Genomic DNA, 20,301 nt, shown 5'->3' with positions numbered 1-20,301 from the left:
GATATAAAGAATTAGTGACATACGTTTGTATTATAAAGTGCTTATCTTTTCCAGATACTTAAGTATATTGAAATATATTTTGCTTGTGTATATATATTCCAGTTGTATATTCCATTTGTAGATGTATATCCCAGTTAAGTATATTGAAGATATTATGTTTGCTATTTTGCATATTTACATAGGCAATGGGATCGATTAAGAATTTTAGCCTGAAATTCAAGTTAAAGCCTCAACAGGAAGAAAGCTCTATGGAGAAGTATGAAAAGGATCACAGTGCAGCCCTCAGTAGTTTACAAGAGAGGTAACCCCTTTACATAACTGGAAAATCCACCAAAAATCTTTCATTAGTGCAAACATGTTATATTTTAATACATGTTTATAATCCATTAGTCATAATTTTTTGCACATGGTCCAGTGACTTAAGCAGAAATTCCCTGAGATTTCCTCATGTATAATTGACAGTAATTAAAAAAGTGTTTTGTCTTATTGTTAAAATTAAGTAACATTGCATTTAATTTTTTTCCAGGTATGATATGCACAGAGAAAATCTTGAGCTGTACTTGGAAAACAACAAATTCAGAATTATTTCTGATTTCTCCAGTGACAAGGAAAGGAGTAGTGCTTGTCTGCAGGATAAACTGACAGATCTACAGGTAATTACGGAAAATATTATTAGAGAAGTTTTATCTTTTATTAGAAAATAATACCACCATGAGTATAGAATTCACTATTTTTGTTGAGGTCACATATGCTAGATGTTTCCAAAGAATTCTCTTTGTTGGATTGCATTTCTAACATCATTCTATTTCAGAGTGTGATATGCAGTCAGTATCAAGTCCAGGAAAGACTGTTTCAGGGTCCTAATTTATTGCTCATGCTCTAATTTGGTACTCAAGATACTGTGGCTTGCAGAGTTTTGGATTATGTTTAGGATGGGAATGAGGCCTTCAAAGGAATTGTTCAAAACAACGTGTTTGAAGGCAGTTTCAACCAGTAGTCCAACTGTGTTGCTCTCAAATTAACAATACATGAAAAACCAGTGGCTCTGAATATCTGTTTCAGTCATCATCATCTTGACCAAATTGTCACATTGTCTATCTAATGTTGGGGCAGTAAGGAAGGAGCAGGCAGTGGAGGGATATTGCACTCTGTGTGATGGATAATCTTGCAGAGAGCCATTTGGCTCAGGAGCTACAGAAAAAACTGTCTAGTGTTGGGCATACCAATTGTAAGCCCTACAAATGAAGATCTTCCTTATTTTATTTATTTATTTATTTTTAAGATCTTCCTTATTTTGAAGACAGTCTGTGCAGTGCAGAGCACGCTGCTGTATGCTTGGAAGTGCATTAGAATGATCCCTCACAGAAAACCCAGCAGGTGGAGGAAAGGGCCATGGGAGAGCCTACAGTCCCCTCCCATATTTTATAGTTATCTTCCCTTTATGATGCCAGTTCCTGAGTCACACTCTACCATCTGGCTCCTCTCTATTTTCCATCTGAGTAAGCAGAATTAATATGTTAAACTCTCTGTTGTTCAAGTGATGGATTTAGCACATTTTCATCACAATTAAGAAACTATCTTGAGACCTTACTCCAGTAACTGAATAATGAGTTAGTTATAAAAGCTATAATAATCTATGGGGAACGTGAAGAACAAATTATAATGATCAGCACTCAGTAAATTCTGTAGCAGTGCCTTTAAAAAAAAACAAAACCCACCACCAACAAGATAGGGAGCTAGAATAGTATTGAATTTTTAGGTGTTTAATTATAAATCATAATTTCATTCACTTCTTATTTGATAGAAACAGTTTTGGTTCACTCTAGTTTTATTTTTAGTTTAGGGAGAAACAAAGATTTATTATCTAGAGGAACTAGGATATCTGTTCTTACATTACATGTACCTTTCTGAATTATATTCTGTACACCTACTTATGGGAAGGGAGTTTGGATTCCTTTGTTGGAAGGACTCCCTTGACGTCATTGAATGGGACTTCTGAGAACACAGTTAAGATCATTGTTCCCTGAAGGATACTTCACTTGTAGATGGCTAGAAAATATTTTTAAAATTTATTTAAAATTAAATTTAATTAGTTAGATATAAAAATAATTTTAATGTGTTTTCATATAAAACTCTGTGTTAATAGTTGGCAAATGCCTCATTTTTGTAAGAACAGAATAATTGTGCCTGTTAACCCACTAGTTGATAGATTACTTTATATGGTTCACCTAGGTCTTAAAAAATGAAACTGATGCTTGCTGGAAAGAGTTTGAAATCACCTCACTGAAGTTAGAAGAACTTGACAGTGACGTAAACAAGCCTTTTATAAGTAACACGAGAGACAGATTAAAGGAAAAAGAAAGAGACTTTCAGATGACTCTTAATACCAGGTATAATTCTGAGATCTATTAACCATGAATTTACCGAATTTACTGAATTTTTAATGCTGTTTTAAGCTAGGCTAGTACGATACTAAGTATGCTATTGTATTTAGTTGTCACAACCTGGGTGAGAGAGGCTACCACGACTGCCATTCGACTGACGAGGAAACTGATACTCAGGGCATTTAAACAACATAACCAAGCCACTGCACTGGCCAGAGACTTAGGTGGAACTTAAGTGTTGAGTTCCAAAGGCCATGCTCTGCTTCCGCCTCACTCTGTCATTCCCTCTCCCAACCTCTCTGGCCTTGGGCATGAATTTGGCCATGTCACTTAACTTCTTTGGGCCTTGATTTTCCCCATTTCTAAAGTGAGAGTGCTGTTATTATCCCCTATACATAGGATGTGTTTCCCCAGGACACATCCCCATTTTACATAGGAGGAAACGGGGGCTCAGCGTCCATATGTTATTTGTCCAAGGTCACACATTTCAATTTATTATTAGTAGAGCCTATTTCTTTGAATTTTATTATGTTTTCACTAATAAAATAATTTATAATGACATTTCTTTGTCCTTAAAGGCAAACTTAAATTACATTCAATATTTTGTATTTCAAAAGGTAGGGAGGGGCACTTGGGTGGTTCACTTGGTTGAGCATCTGACTCTTGGTTTCGGCTCAGGTCATGATCTCATGGATCTTGGGACCAAGCCCCTTGTTGAGCTCCACACTCAGTAGGGAGTCTGCTTGAAGGATTGTCTTCCTCTGTCCCTCCCCCCAACTCACTTTCTCTCTTTCTCTCTCTAAAATAAATAAATAAATCTTAAAAAAAAGTTTATAAAAAAAGGTAGGGTAAGGCTTAGTGTATTTTACAATTTTCCACTCAGTGTGGTATGTATTAAGCTATTAAGAAAATTGGATATAGCCAACAACTTATTCTTTGGCATTTTGGATTGCTGGGTTTGGTTTTTGAGGGGTTTTTTTTTGTTGTTTTTGTTTTGCTGGGTCTGGGTTTTAATGTGATGATCTGTACATATCATTGTATGTATTCTTATTGGGTAATTATTTTCTGTTCTTAGTTAAATCATGGCATTAATATGTTTTGTAGAATATCTTTATGTTGTCTTTTTCCATTATATCTGGTTTATTTTTCACCCAGAATGGAATCTTTGGAGATGGCGCTAAAGATTGTGTTCCCTGTGGAGAAGGAATCACTTCTACTCTGTGGCTCGGACCTGCTCCTCCATGAAGTAGCCATTCACGAATTTCATGTCATTGATGCTGATGGCATTTATCAAAACCTGAGGGTAAATATAACTTCTCCCAGGGTACTCATAGAATAATTCAGTTCTTCAGAGATTTTTAATTATATATCAATAGTATATAGTTCGACTATAAGCAATGGCAGAAAAGTCTTCAATAATTTAGACTTATTTATTTCTCTACTCTCAATTCCTTGCAAATTTGAAAGGAGGTACTGTGGGGTAAATAATGAGGTATTTTCTTTGAATTCAAAATGAAGGTTTGCTTATGAATATCTTCTCCAATGGCTAAAATCCTAAATATTGTCCTAGACTCACATGCAGATTCTACAGTTTACTTATTCCAAGTCTCATTTAAAAAAAAAATTTAATTTAAATTTAATGTAGTTAACATATACTATATTATTAGTCTCAGATAGAATTTAGTAATTCATCAGTTGCATATAACACCCAGTGCTCATTACATCACATGCCCTCCTTAATGCCCATTACCCAGTTACCCCATGCCCCCACCCCCAGGTCTCATTTTAAATAAAAAAAATAAATTTAAGTTTTATTTTTCAGATTATAAACAGATGTCACAACAGTTTAATCTCTATTTTCACTGAAGCAGTAGATTTATATACTTGTTTTCCTTGGGGGATTGAAACATCAGGAAGGTTATCAGATAATGAAACAGCTGGGCCATCTAATGATTTGTAATTAACATGTTTCCTTCTGTTGAAACTGTCAGCCTTGGCAAACCTGAGAAGCAATTTTCTAGATGCCACCTAGTCATCGTAAGTGTAGGTTCATTTCTGATGTGCAGCCTTTCTTTTCTTCTGCCTCAGTTTTTTTTTTTTTCAGCATTTCTTCCTTTATTTTAGAATATCCAAGATTCCGTAGCCAAACAGATTGAAATATGTAACAACCTGGAACAGTCGGGTGACTTTGCATTAAAGGAATTACACCCACTTGATCTACATGCAACGCAGAATATTATGCTAAAACACAGAACACAACTTGAAGACGTGAACCACAAGGTCCAGAGGAGTAAAGATGCCCTCAAAGCTCTGGAGGAGTTTCTGGCTTCTCTGAGAACAGCTGAACTCTCTTTTGAGCTTGTTACAGACCTTTCAGCCTCAGATACACAGGTAGTACGAGAAAACACTGTGATGCTAGAAAATAAAGAAAGAGAAATTAGCCTGATGAAGGACCAGGCCAGACATCTGGATAAACGTTTGAAGATGCTCGGCATAAGCTTCAAAGATGATGGCCAGGGTGACGACACCTGCAACAAACTCCTTGTTGCTTTGTCCAGAAAGTTACTTGGGACATGTGGCTATGGTGTGCAAGAAGTGTTCATGGAAGAAAACAAATTACTAGAGACTTGTATTTTCAAAAATAATGAACTCCTGAAAAACATTCAAGATGTGTACAATCAAATCAGTAAAATCAGTCTTAAGGATCCCACTGTTCCAGCTGTGAAACTACGGTGAGTCTCATTTCCGCCCATGTCCCGATGCAGGATAATGCTTTTCCGTGTTTTCAGTATCTATTAGGTGAGAGAATACTTCCTATGCCTTTCTACTTCTGTTCCATCCTGCTCTGCTCAGCATTCAGCATTCTTTTCTGTAGACTTTTCAAACAAGCTTCGTTTCTGTGGTTAGTGTGCCTTCACAAAATGCTCTATAATTTTTTTCTCATTGAAGTGTGTGTTTCATGGACACAGGAAGAGTGAAATAAGATGTGTGTAAAGTACTTGAGTTCCTTCAAAGTCCCTTTTAGTGACTTTGTTACTTACTACGGGGTTATCGTGATGGGGGAAGACCTAAAATACTCCACACGTTGGATAATAAAGAAAGAAGTGGTAGAAGATACGCATGCCATGCCCTGTCCCTACTTCTTCCTGAAGTATTTGGTTTTCTTCTCTCCTCCCAGCAGGATTGGGAGGGGGACTGAGTGGGAAGGCATAGGATTGAATTTGAGAGGTCAGCTAAGGTTAGTGCTGATTTTGGAGAATGAGCAGAATTGCAGTAAACTGAGGCGGGCAGCCTTCTGTATGAGTGCTGTTATTTTAATGCTGGTGTTCAGAGCCAGCCTCCAGGTCCTGCAAGTGACAATGTTAGCAAGTTACTTTTGGGGCCTCCCCTCCCCTGTCTATATCATTCCCACATTCCGTCTCCTCTGCCCACCGAGTCCCTCAGGCTCAATGCTCTCTTGAGGCTCTTCAGCTGACCAAGCTCTTCCTTCTGAAATTGCCCTGTGCTCTCATCTCAATGAGACTTTCATTCCCACAGTGCCCACTTCTTAGTGAGGTATCGAACTAATTACTAATTTCATTATTTATTGTTAATAAATTTTTATTATATATTTATAAATAATAAGTAATGAATAAATTAATGTTAATTTACACATGAAAATCTATACATTGATAAACAATAAATTGCTTTAATTTTTAATTTAGTTGTTAATACAACAAATACGTGTTGTGTGCTAGGTACTATTTTAGGTACTGGGGATATAGCAGTTAACAAAATAGACAAAAACTCTTGGCCATGATAGAGCTTTTTTCTAGTGAGAGGAGTAAGATATTCAATGTTTGATGGTTATAGAAGCTATGAAGAAAAGCAAGGAAGGAGGAGGGGGTTGTAATTCCAAAAGGGTCATCAAGGACAGTTTTACTGAGAAAGTAAATCTTTGAGTCAGATGGGATGAGAGAGCTAGCCCAGTGACTACCAGGAGGAAGAGCTTTCCGGGCTGAGGGAGCGGAAGGTACAAAGTCCAGAGGTGGGAATGGGCCGCATGTCTGAGGAGAGGCAAGGAGGTGAGAAGGGCAGCAACGAGGGGAAGAGGTATGAAAGGGGAATCAGAAAGGGAACAGGTGGGATGGGGCTTAGCTCAGGTAGGGACCTGTGGGCCATGTGATAACTTTGGCTTTTTCTTTGAGTACAATGGGAAGTCATTGGAGGGTTCTGGGCAGATGGAAATGATTTGGTTTTCAATGTAACAGGCTCTCTCTAGCTGACGTGTTGAGAACAGAGTGTAGGAGTCAAGGGAAGATACAAAAAGTCTAGCTTCATCTGTGGTAAGGCCTGATGGTGGTATGGACCAGTGGTGAGGTGGCAGAAAGGGCTAAAATTCTGAATATATTTTGAAGACAGAGTCCACAAGATTTGTTGACACACTGTACCTAGGTTATAAAAGAAAGATTGGAGTCAAGAATGATTCTAGGCTTTGACCTGAGCAACTAGAAGAACGGAGTTACCGTCAACTGAGATGAGAAAGAGTGAAGTTTGTCAGGTATTGAATGAAAGATCAAGTGTGCTCGGTTTTAGAAATGACAGTTCAAAATACTTATTTGACATTCAAGTAAGGATATCAACAAAACTCTTAACAGTAGATGGAGTCAGGAGAGAGGACTGAGCTAGAGGTATGCATTCGAGAGTCATCAGCATCTAGGATGCTATTTAAAGTCATGAGATGGATGACATTGCCAGTGGAGTGAGTTCAGATAGGCCACAGAAGAAGACTGAGCTGCATGCTCCAGGCACTCCATGTTAGAGATTAGGGAGATGAGGAGGAACCAGGCAAAGGTACCGAGAAGGAGTGGCCAGTATAGGAGGAGGAAAATCAAGAGTCCTGGGGTCAAGTGAGGAGGCCTTTCAAATCTTAATCTGGCTTTCTCTCCTCTCATCTCTGCTTCTGTTGTCACCCTGACCCTGCTGCTGACCAGTGAAGGGAGCAAAGATTGAAAATGGAACATGGGTTTAGCAACATGGAGGTTACTGGAGATCTTGATGAGCGGTTTTGGAGGAGCGGTAGGGAGTGAAAGCCTTATGGGAGTGGATTCCAGAGAGAAGTGGAAGAGGGAGGGTAGAGGCAGTGAGTATGTGATAAAAGCAATTTAGACCTAGGTGAATGGAGTTAATCCTTCCAGGATTAGTTTGCAGGTTAAAGCTCTTAGGTCAAATGTTTGTTTTGTTTTGTTTTTAATTTTATTTATTTGACAGAGAGAGACAGCGAGAGAGGGAACACAAGCAGGGGGGTGGGAGAGGGAGAAGCAGGCTTCCCGCTGAGCAGGGAGCCTGATGCAGGGCTCCATCCCAGGACTCTGGGATCATGACCTGAGCTGAAGGCAGACGCTTAACGACTGAGCCACCCAGGCGCCCCATGACTCTTTTTTTTTTTGATGGGGAAGAGGTTTTTGTATAGAATGTAGAAATTCAAGATTTCCTTGCTTATTCCTTTCTCCTTGGCCTCCTCCACTCTTCCTTAGGAGCTTGCAGGGCATGATCATCCATCTCTTTTCTCTCTATTCTATGCTCTCTTTCCCATTCACACACACAAATACTCTTTCTCTTTTCTCTCACATACATATCTACTCCCTTTACAAGTGTGTTCACCACAGAAAAATTCTACTGCTTGTGGTTTTGTATATTTATTATGTCTAATATACCAAATTAGTATTCTGGAGATGCAAGGAGCCTCATGAACTCTGTAATAGGACTGTGTAATTTTGATATAATAATTTGAGGGCAAATTAAAGTTAGCGTGCTCCCCCAAATTACCCATACTTGTGTTGAATCAGATTGGCTAATAACTGGCTATCAAACTTTTCTCTTTCATAATCAAGGAAAAAATCACTAATGAGACTGGATAAGGATCTAGATGAATATGAAGAAGAGAAGAAATGCTTGCAAGAGATGGTTAATTCTCTTCCACAATTCAAAGATGGCAGAGAAAAATCACTGAATCAACAGTTCCAAAATACAGTACTTTTGTGGGAGAGTACAAAAGCTTCAGTCACTGAATGGTAAGGAGAAAAATCTCTCCCAAATCTGAGAACTTGTTTGTAGCACAGTTAACTTTTTGAGATATGTTGAAAACACATTTACATGGATCTAAAGAGGGGCAAACGTGAGAGTTTCATACTGGAAGCTCAAGGGGCCAATGTCTGGGCAAGATCTGGAATCCTAGATTATAGCCCAATGAATTTAAGAGGTTATTTAAGAGGGATAACAAATACACAGTGTGTTTATGATTATTATTACCCCACCTGTGTTAGTTTCTGTTGCTGTTCTGTAACTAATTACCGGAAGTTTGGTGGCTGAAAAACAATACAAATTTATCTTACAGTCTGGAGGTTGGAAATTCTGAAATGAAGCTGCCTTCCTTTCTCAGAGGCTCTAGGACAGAATCCATTTCCTTGTCTTCTAGAGGCCTCCTACCACTTTCCTTGGTGTGTGTCCCCTTCCTCCATCTTTAAAGCCAGCCGTGTGGCATCTTCAAATCTTAATCTGGCTTTCTCTCCTCTCATCTCTGCTTCTGTTGTCACTCTGACCCTCCTGTCTCCCTCTTATAAGGACCCTTGTGATGATACTGCACCCACACAGATAATTCATGGTAATGTCCCTATTTTAAGACCCTTAACTTAATCATACCAGCAGAGTACTTTTTGCCATGTAAGGGAACATATTCACAGAATCCAGGGATGGGATGTGGACATCTTTGGGGTTGGGGGCATTATTCTACCACATCACCCTATTTGAATGGCAAACATTCCTTGTCAGTTACCACCATCTTTTCTGCAGAGCCTGGGCAGGCTCAGAAGTTTTCTTAACTATGTGATAGCCATTACCTACCAGTCCTAGTTGGCAGTTCTGCTGAATATTCTCCATCCATGCCTTCTTTCCCTTACTCTCTGCCTCGACAGAGAAGTGGTCAGGAAGGCTGATCCCTAACAGACTGTACCAGCCAGGCCAGTGGGTCCAGTTGGAATAGGAAGTGGGAGGTACTAGTAGGAGATTTGAGGACAAGCAGAGAGAGAGGTCAGGATGGTCTTAACCCCTTCCCTTTCCAGCAGGTGGTTCTGGCATCTCCTACTGGCACCCTCCTGTCTGGTGGAAAGGGGACTTTCTCCCTTTCCCCTGAGGCTGAGTGGTATATCTGTTTTTGCTCTGGTTAGTTCTTCAGCTCCCTGGAAGTTTCCCTTAACTCTGCTCACCTCAGTGGTCCTTTTACACAGAACTCTGTCTGGGTGCACCTCCTGTGTTTTACTGGAAGCTGAGTGTACAGTAGTCAAGATCAAGCCTGTCTGTGGTATTCGATCTAGTCTACCCTTAGATTTTATAGAGGAAAGAAACTGAGGTCTAAAGAGGCTAAAGTAACTTATCTAAGTTCATATGACTGATTAGTGCCCAGCCGTAAGTAGGTATCCTTACTGCCAAATTATCTGTATTACTTTACTTTTTTTTTTTTTAAAGATTTTATTTATTTATTTGACAGAGAGAGACACAGCGAGAGAGAGAACACAAGCAGGGGGAGTGGGAGAGGGAGAAGCAGGCTTCCTGCAGAGCAGGGAGCCTGACGCGATGCGGGGCTCGATCCCAGGACCTGGGATCATGACCTGAGCCGAAGGCAGATGCTCAACGACTGAGCCCACCCAAGCACCCCTTACTTTACTTTTTAAAGAGGGCTAAATCTAGAATGAGTTAAATAGACATAAACCGACTGTGACTTGCTGAATTAGTATCGAAACAATCTCCAAGAATAGTGCTAGGGAGGTACTGTTTTCCAAGATGGTTTTTGGTTAATGATGAAATTGAGATGCTGATTTCTTAAGATTATGAATCCTGTGTTTCTTTCTAGAGCTTACATCTGGTGTTTTTTTTTTTTTTTAATTGATCTGGTGAAAATCATAATCCAGTGAGTATTTATACCATCCATTTGCCAGATAACTGTATGTGCCATCATTCTTAGGTTACATTGGTAAAACAATATGCTAAACTATGTCAAGAGGAAAAATCCTTCTCTACAGTGTTAGTCATTATTATAGGATACTTACAAAGAGAGAGAATGGTTTTGTTATTTTTAGAGATTTACCTGTTTTACTTTTTTTTTTTTTTCCATAGCCTTGACCAATGTGAAAGAGTTTTGGAGCTCTTAAGACAATATCAGAATTTTAAAAGTGTCTTGACTGCTTTGATTCAAAAAGAAGAGAATGTCATCTCCCTTCAGGCTTCCTACATGGGAAAAGAGAACCTGAAGAAAAGGATAGCAGAGGTGAGTCCAGATTCCAAAGGAAACTCTACACAATGGCCTTGATAATAAAGAGGATATTATAAATAGAGTCATTTTTGAAACTTGGCTTAAAAGAACAGTGACCCTGTTTTATCAGATATCTAAGACCTTATTGAATTTATTACTAGGGCTTGGAATAATTCATTCCCCAAGTTGATGCTGGGTTGCTTGTGTTTGCTTTTGGTTTTGGTGGTGTGGTTCTGTTGGAGTCTGGGTTCACCCTTGCTACTACCTCTCTATAGTTTTGACAGTCTTTGCACTGACCTTCTACCGAAAAGGAACCTGAGACTTCATTTTAGGCTCGAGAGAATGAAGGTAGTAGGAAAATCCCTCCATTATTAGCAGGCAAAGGAATAATTACATTTTTATTTATTCGTTTTCGGTAAAGATGTGTGAGTTTACATCCATGATGCTCCATCTGTATTCATAGCCTTACCAATCACAACATATTCTAAGAAGAGTAACACTTCTGGACACTAGGTGTCATTATTTTCTACGATTTTAGGTGGTTATCAACCAAAGTGGCAGAAGAATGGAATAGTTGAGGAATACTACTACTACACTATATTACTATACACCAGAAAGTTGCTTTTGCTACTGGTTTTATGAGTCCTATGCTAAGGTGCTGTTAAAGGGTCAAAAGCATGTGTGAAATATAATCTACTTGATACACCTGATTGTTAGAAAGCAATTTCATTGAATTTACCAGTTGCTGAGAGAGAGAGAGAATCAACCAGATTCTTACAACTTAGTCTTTATCTAGAACTCTTACTCCTGAAGCTGAAGTGACATGCAGGGTGCGGACACATGGCCAGAACTATAGATGAGGTGTAGCCTCTGTCTGAGACCTACTTTCTCAGACTCAGTCTCTTGGAACTGACCAATTACAAAGAACCCTGTTTGGACACCAGTTGTACAATATGTGACTGTCTAACTGGTTTCCTATGAGATTTATTATTTTTTTAAGATTTTATTTATTTATTTTGGGGGGGGAGAGCATGAGTGGGTGGGAGAGACATAGTTCACCCTCGTGAGTAATCAAAGGAAACCAGAACTACTCAAAAATACCTTTGTTTGCCTTTTGATAGTCAGCGAGATGTGTACTCTTATGTTGCTGGTTAAAGAGTAGATTGATACTACCCTTTTGGAAAATATTTCGACAATATTATTCAAGATCCTTGAAGATCTGTCTACCATTTGACCAAATATTTCATTTCTAGGAATCTAGCCTAAGGATATATTAAGTATGGAAAATTCTTAATACCAAGGACATTAATGGCAACACTTTAAAAATTTACTAATCTCCTTCTTTTTTCACGGGCCAAACTATGCCCCTCCACTCCAATAAATGATTTGTCCCAGAAGCTGGAAAATCCTGAAGCCAGAAAAATTGGTTTTATTTGCAAATAAGATGATCATGTGGCCTTGAGGTTTTAAGTAACACTGCTACTACTACTAAAAATGGTGATGATGATGATAATGATATAGCTTCTACCATGGATGGCTTGGCCATTATGTGCCACATTCTTCACACATTATTGTATCATTTCATTCCCACATAAGCCTATAACCCTACAAGGTAAGTAGTATTAGCCCTGTTATACTGGTGGGAAAACCAAGGTTTAGAGGTGTTTGTTTTCTTTTTTTTCTTTAGACAATTTTAGAAGTAACTGTAGGAATTTTAATGTTATTAGAATGGTGTCATGAATAAAGAACAAAGAAATTCTGCACCCCTGCCCTGTCAGTTTTCCTGATTTGCTGTGGGACTGTCAAAGGAGATACAGACTCAAAAAATAAGACCATAGGTATTGCTCTTTTATAATCTGCACAAGTGCCCAATACCCCAGCAAGTTCTCTGGGAAAAAAAAATAGTTCAAGCATGTGGGCCAGCCTAAATACTTACAAGACCTTTATCTCCTCCAGTTCTAAATCCAAATCTTGGAATCTTATCACAGAGTAGCTCAGATATTAATACAGTGACCTGGGTTCTTCACCTGATGTGAAGACAGGTTCATAATGCTAGTCCCAAGGATCTTTTTTTTTTTTTTTAAAGATTTTATTTATTTATTCATGAGAGACAGAGAGAGAGAGAGAGAGTAGCAGGCTCCCAAGGAGCAGGGAGCCTGATGTGGGACTCGATCCCAGGACCCTGGGATCACGACCTGAGCCGAAGGCAGACGCTTAACCATCTGAGCCACCCAGGCGCCCCGCTAGTCCCAAGGATCTTACTGTTGAACAATAAGGAAGCAACACAGAGGAAAAAAAAAAAAAGAAAGAAAGAACCATATCCATGTATTGAATTTTTCAGGCATGCTGATCTTGCTTACCAGTAATGTCCAATTTATTTATGTCCTGGAATTTGTAAAAAAGGTAAAAAGTGACTCTAGAGCTTAAGTAACTTCCCCAGGATTATATGGCTAATAAATGGCCTAATTGTGACTTAATCCCAGGTCTATGTGACTACAAAGTCATGTTTCAATCATCATAACATTGCATTCTCTGTAAACATTTGAAATATGTATTTGGCAGAAGTAAAAATTGGTTAACTTTGCTTTGTTCCCGTTTCTCAACTGTAAAGGTTTGCTCACCAAGATATTTTTAAAATTAACAAAATAACTAATTGCCTTTAAGAAATGTGTAAGAGGGGGATGCCAGGGTCGCTCAGTCAGTTAAGCATCTGCCTTCAGCTCAGGTCATGATCCCTGGGTCCTGGGATCGAGTCCTGCATCAGGCTCCTTACTTAGCGGGGAGCCTGCTTCTCCCTCTGCCTGCCGCTCCCCCTGCTTGTGCTCACTCTCTCTCTCTGACAAATAAATAAAATCTTTTTTTAAAAGAGAAAAGTGTATAAGGGCCCAGGCGTTTCTTATTATGTTGAGAATCTTATATCTAATATGGTATCTAGCATATGAGCATTTTATATATTTGCTGAAATAATATATTATTTTGTATGGAAGCTATATAAGTTCTAGTACACTAATATTTCTTTTCTCAGATGCTTTTTTAACTGTCTGAAAAAAAGCACATTTTAATACTGATGGTTAACATAACTTTCAGTTAATTTTGTGATGAATTAGATACTGTCTTCAGAAACAATCCATTTCTGTAGTATGTATTTGTAGCGTGAGACTTTACACCAGTGGCTGAAACATGATATACCACTGAGAACTTTTGTCTTCCAAACCGTAGAAACCCGGATGTTTATCTAGAATATGGGACCAGATTTCCACTCCCTTTAATGAAAGACAGAAGTGCAAAAGTAAGACTAAAGGCTAGAATGTCAGGGGACTATTCAAGTTTGGGAAAAGGCAGAGTGAGTCTATTTTTCCTTTATTCTACCCTTTCCATTTATTGTGGAACAAAACCCACAGTTCCTGTCAATGGTGACAGTACCTTCTCTTGCTCTTTCTTTTTTCTTCTCTCAGTGGTGGCTTTTGTCAGTGTAACAACAAAGTTCTTTTAATTTTTTTTTCCCCACTTGATTGAACAAAATTTATTATGCCCAGTGCGAAGAGTCCTGTGCCAGGAGAGAAAACATCGGCGTTTGCATTTCATCTTTTCAGATGTATCAGTCAGTCATTAGTCAGGAGACAGAAACCTCCCCAGTAATTTTTTCTCATTTTAAAATTTTTATTCAATTATTGTTTCAGTTAAACTTTTATTTTGAGATAATTGTAGATTCACATGCAGTTGTTAAGAAATTCTATAGAGAGATCCTGTGTACCCTTTACTGTAAGTTTCCCCAGTGTTAAATCTTATAAAAGTACATAGTACATGGGGCGCCTGGGTGGCTCAGTTGGTTAAGCGACTGCCTTCGGCTCAGGTCATGATCCTGGAGTCACAGGATCGAGTCCCGCATCGGGCTCCCTGCTCGGCAGGGAGTCTGCTTCTCCCTCTGACCCTCCTCCCTCTCATGCTCTCTGGCTCTCATTCTCTCTCTCAAATAAATAAAATCTTAAAAAAAAAAAAAAGTACATAGTACAATATTGCACTCAGGCTACTGACGTTGATACAGTCAAGATAAAGAACATTTCCATCACCACAAGGACCCCTTGTATTGTCATTTTAGAACCCTCCTGTTTCCCTCCTGTGTGTACATACAGTATGTAACCTTTGGGGATTGGCTGTTTTCACTCAGCATAATTCTCTGGAGATTCATTCAGGTTCTTGCGTGTGTTGATAGTTTGTTCCTTTTTCTTGCTGTGTAGTATCCCATGGTATGGTTGTAACCACAGTTTGTTTAATTATTCACCACTGAAGGACGTCTAGGTTGTTTATAATTTTTGGCTATTATGAGTAAAGCTGCTATAAACCTCCGTGTAGGGGTCTTTATGTGAATAGAAGTTTTTATTTCTCAGGGTTAACTGCCCAGGAGTACAGTTGCTGGCTTGTATGTTAATTGTGTATTTAGTTTTTAAAGAAACTGCCTAGCTATTCCCATCAGTAATGTGGAGTGATCCAGTTTCTCTGCATCATTGCCAGCATTAGATATTGTCTCCATTTTTTTTAAGCCATTCTCATAGGTATGTAGTGGTATCACATTATGGTTTAATTTGCATTTTCCTAATTTGCTAATGGTATTGATAATCTTGCCTTGTGGTTGTTTGCCATCTGTATGTCATCTTTGGTGAACTCTCTCTTCATATCTTTTTCTATGTTATTTGGCCCTAGGGAGTGATTATTTTCTAAAAGTTTTCTGTCATGCTAGATTGTCCCATTTTTGGTTCTCTGGCTGAAGAGAGCAAGCTTCCCTTAGGACTTTTTTTTTCTTCCCCGCGCTTCTTCAGCACACGCTCTGGGATATCTGAGGGGAAAAAAGAAAATGCAGGGAACTTACCACCAAGTTGGTGCTCAAGAGATGATGCCCCCAGTTGTTCAAGAAGGTATATGATATCCAGGGTTTTTAGTTGTACTTAATGGGAAGAATGGGGAAAATTATATCTACTCTGTATTTCCAGAAATTTCCTCGGGTGTATATATTTTTTTAGATATTTGCTTATGAGAAATCTATTTTCAAATTTTATACAATTATTTAAAATGCTCAGGTAAGACTGGTAAGCTGAGTGAAACATGAAGATTACATTTAGTCAGCTCTCAAATTTTATTTTGTAGTTTAAGATCATTGGCCTTTTGGTAAAGTAGTGTTTCACCTTCCATGTTAGAAGTAATGTGGAGTTAGAATCATGGAAGATTAAAGTTGAAGCCATATTAAAGATGTATTAGAGGGCGCTTGGGTGGCTCAGTCGTTAAGCGTCTGCCTTCGGCTCAGGTCATGATCCTGGGATCGAGTCCCACATCGGGCTCCTTGCTCGGCAGGAAGCCTGCTTCTCCCTCTCCCACTCCCCCTGCTTGTGTTCCTGCTCTCGCTATCTCTCTCTCTGTCAAATAAATAAATAAAAATCTTAAAAAAAAAATTTAAAGATGTATTAGAGTTCTGTCTGTTTTATTCAGATGAGCATAAAGGTTCTTCAACACTCCAAAGATGATTCCTGTTAGAGGAATCTAGGATCTGCCATTTTTTATACTATTGAATGAAGGTGCTTTTTTTGGGTAGACTGTTATTTCACATGGACAAGAAACATGGTTTTAGATGATTATTATTTCATCATGCAGAGTGGGAAGAAATTTGGGTGTAGCATTATTGTTAAATGAGATGGTTAGGATTCTAAAAACTTTTTATTGAGAAAGTGTGAAAATAACAGCTTGCTTTACAAAAGTATAATGTACAAAGGAAATACTCTGTTATGAATAGCCAATAATAGAATTTTGGTTCTTTCCAGTTTTTCTATGTAAATATATCAAAAACATGTTACCTCTCTTTTTTACAGATTGAAATTGTCAAAGAAGAATTTAGTGAACATTTAGAAGTTGTAGACAAGATTAACCAGATCTGCAGAAATCTACAATTTCATCTAAATAAAATGAGAATTTTTGAAGAGCCTCCTTTTGAAAAAGAAGCTAATATTATTGTGGATAGATGGCTTGATGTGAGTGACAATTTAATTCATTAAAAATTTTATTTTGGGGGTGCCTGGGTGGCTCAGTTGGTTGAGCGACTGCCTTCGGCTCAGGTCATGATCCTGGAGTCCCGGGATCGAGTCCCACATCGGGCTCCCTGCTCAGCGGGGAGTCTGCTTCTCCCTCTGACCCTCCCCCCTCTCATGTGCTCTCTCTCTCTCTCATTCTCTCTCTCAAATAAATAAATAAAATCTTTAAAAAAAAATAAATAAATAAAAAAAATAAAATAAAAATTTTATTTTGTAGCCAATCGATCTTTTCTGTTGTATCTTTAATATTTTTATCTAATTATAAAATTCAAAAGTGTTTATTGTAAAATGTTCAAATAATATGAAATTTATGACTTAGGAATTAATTTCACCCCCAGAGTTGGACGCTACTAACAAATGGGTCTATCATCTTTGAGATATAAAAGCTTATACTCAACTTATTTAAAATTAATTAATACAGAAACCATTCGAGATATTCATGTTCAACTATATATTTATATATTACAGTTTTGGTTGAGTAATAATTGTATTTTTATGAATTACAGAGTAAGAACTTGTCCGTGTAATATTTTCTTCTGTGTTTTATTTTATTTTATTTTTTTTTTATTTTTTTTTTTTTTAAAGATTTATTTATTTTTTGAGAGAGCGAGAATGAGAGAGAGTACATGAGAGGGGGGAGGGTCAGAGGGAGAAGCAGGCTCCTCGCCGAGCAGGGAGCCCGATGCGGGACTCGATCCCGGGACTCCAGGATCATGACCTGAGCCGAAGGCAGTCGCCTAACTGACTGAGCCACCCAGGCGCCCCTCTTCTGTGTTTTAAAAGCACCTTTAATTTATGGTTTAGAAATTAGGAAGACTATTGCTTTGAGTTGCCTATAAGTGGCAGCAAAGTTTTTTTTGTGGAAGGAAGAACTACGTGATATGTTAAAGCACATTTTTTGTTGATAAGTAAAGCAAATTATTTAAAAGCAAAGGTAAACTAAACTTTTATTTTAAAAGAGTCTGTCTGAAACAATGGTTTTTATACTTTTTACCACTAAATGTGTTCTTTCTATTTTTTAATTATGGTAGATAAATGAGAAGACAGAAGACTACTATGAAAATCTTGGTCGAGCTCTAGCTTTATGGGACAAACTTTTTAACTTAAAAAATGTCATTGATGAGTGGACTGAAAAGGTCCTTCGAAAAATGGAATTACATCAACTGGCTGAAGAAGAAAGAGAAAAACTGAAGGTAATTTGTAACCGAGATAAAATGTATGCTTTTTGTACACAGCTGATGTTTGATATGGAGCTTGCTTTCTTGAAGCAGAGTAGAGAAATCACAAAGAAATGTCTTATTTCTTTCATTATCCCTTGAGTGGGACCTTTCTGTTGTTTCCTTTGTGATATCTAGGACGGTGTTAGCAGGTATTACTAATCTGGGGTTGACAGACACCCAAGTGGTTCATGGATAAAGTGACCTCATGTGGGAAAAATTGCATCTTTATTTTTATGAATGTCTAACCAAAATGTAGTATTGGTTCCAATTATGAATATAGTCAACAAACATAGTTGGATGAACGTTCTGTGTGACTTTGTTATCAAGAAAATCACAGATATTTTTGAATCATTATCCAGATGTAACTGTTACCTTTTATCACTACTTTGAAATTATGGTATTTAGTAGTGTCACTTCTAGTTCTTATTATTTAAGGTATTAATATAGAAACATATATATTACTATAGCAATAATTACTTTTAATATTTTGATAACTGTAACTCAATATAATTGGTTTCCTTTATAATCCTACATAATTTATCTCACATTTTGTTTTTAAAATACTGTTATGCAAAGGGTCTACAGGATTCACCAGACTATCAGAGGCATTTATGGTATAAAAAATGTTAATAACTCCTAGAAGAAGCCCCATCAAAATGCATAATTGTTCCCAGGTGGTCAATATTGGTCCCAGGGGTTGGCAGACATTTTCTTAAGAGGTCAAATGGTAAATATTTTAAGCTTGTAGATCATTTGGTCACTGTCACAACTGCTTAATGCTGATGTTGTAGCTTGAAAGCTTTCATAGACAATACATAAATGCTTGGAAGTAACTGGGTTCCAATAAAACTTTGTTTATAAAAATAGACTGCCAGCCCTTAGACTATTAGCCCCTGATCTACATCACGATTATGGGTAACCTTCATAATTTGAATTAAGCAGTCTCTCCTTACAAAAGATTAGAAAAAAATACCAGGCCAAGTATGAAAATCTTATTAGAGCTTCAAAAAAGGCTAGTTTTTAAAAACTTAATCTCTGGTTTTGCTATTTGGAAAGATTTTAAGTTATCTCTTTTAACCCTAGGAAGAGTTCTTTCTAATAGCTTATTTATGTTTTATTCACTTGGATCGCATGAAATCTCAATCTTTTTTGGTCAGAAAACAGTCAAATATTAGCAATTATATCTGGTTCGCTGTAATAGAAAAGTATGTCTGTGTGCATGAAGGCTTTGTAGTATGCCAGGTCTAATGCTTCATTTGTTCTCTAATGTTTGTTATTTTATCCACTTTTAAATTCACATACCCATTTTTATACATTTGAAAAAGGTTTTCAAAAATGTGTAGAGATTTATGAGTTTCCTTTGTATATGGTGATAGAAATTATGATTTTCGAGTGTAAATGAGTAAGTCCCTTAAAAATGCCTTGATATGCAGGTTGTTTAAAAATTTGAAGTTAGGGGTGCCTGCGTGACTCAATCGTTAAGCGTCTGCCTTCGGCTCGGGTCACGGTCCTGGGGTCCTGGGATCGAGCCCCCAGGGTTCGATAATGTTCGATAATGTTCATCGGGCTCCCTGCTCGAGGGAGGCCTGCTTCTCCCTCTCCCACTCCCCCTGCTTGTGTTCCCTCTCTTGCCGTGTCTCTCCCTGTCAAATAAATGAAATCTTTAAGGAAAAAAAAAAAATTTGAAGTTAAAAGATTGTAAACTGCCAGCCTGTGGGCCAGATTTTGCCAACAGAGTGTTTGTGCGCACGCGCATGCGCAGATGGCACAGTTTGCACCGATCTATGAAATGCAATGCAGGCGCTATATTCTGTGTAGCACAAGCCTGACCCCCTCTGTCGTCTTCTAGTTAGAAGGCTTCACTCAGTTGTAACATTTGCCTGACTCATAAAGTCACTTGGGTTTATAACTCCTAGGACTCCTTCAAAAAAACAGGTGATTTGGGGGAAATTCAAAGGCCCTCTCAGTTTCTGTATATAATAATAGTAATCATGGGTGCCAGAAAATAAAGTATAAAGTAAAAAGATATTTTCCATTAACATTATTTGTTATAGGAAGAGTTACAAGCCCATGAACAAAAATCTTCAGAGTTTTCTAAAAGAGTGGCTAAAATCCAGTGTCTCCTTCAAAGCAGTGAAATACCCCTTGAACTGCAGGTAAGAGCATTTTTGTTTGACAGTTGCAATTAAAGCACTCTAAAATAATGTTCAGAGGTGCCTGGGTGGTGCAGCCGAATAAGCATCCCACTCTTGGTTTCAGCTAAGGCCCTGATCTCAGGGTCATGGGATTGAGCCCCACATTGGACTTTCACTCAGTGCAGAGTCGGCTTGGGT

At 38.1% G+C, this 20,301-nt stretch overlaps 1 protein-coding gene across 1 annotated transcript in view; it reads left to right on the top strand.

Annotated features, from left to right (window-relative positions):
- The window catches only part of LOC110590731 (nesprin-2-like), a 255,228-nt gene that overhangs the window by 69,900 nt on the left and 165,027 nt on the right, over positions 1–20,301 (top strand). Inside the window, 10 exon segments of the mRNA XM_044918082.1 lie at positions 183–301; positions 527–653; positions 2,233–2,390; positions 3,540–3,687; positions 4,509–5,116; positions 8,258–8,437; positions 10,536–10,686; positions 16,530–16,688; positions 17,780–17,941; positions 20,023–20,124. Of these exon segments, the coding sequence (XP_044774017.1) occupies positions 183–301; positions 527–653; positions 2,233–2,390; positions 3,540–3,687; positions 4,509–5,116; positions 8,258–8,437; positions 10,536–10,686; positions 16,530–16,688; positions 17,780–17,941; positions 20,023–20,124 (1,914 nt within the window).

The sequence above is a fragment of the Neomonachus schauinslandi genome, chromosome 9 (genome assembly GCF_002201575.2).
Source record: "Neomonachus schauinslandi chromosome 9, ASM220157v2, whole genome shotgun sequence".
Lineage (NCBI taxonomy): Eukaryota > Metazoa > Chordata > Mammalia > Carnivora > Phocidae > Neomonachus > Neomonachus schauinslandi.
This window is presented reverse-complemented; position numbering and strand designations above follow the sequence as displayed.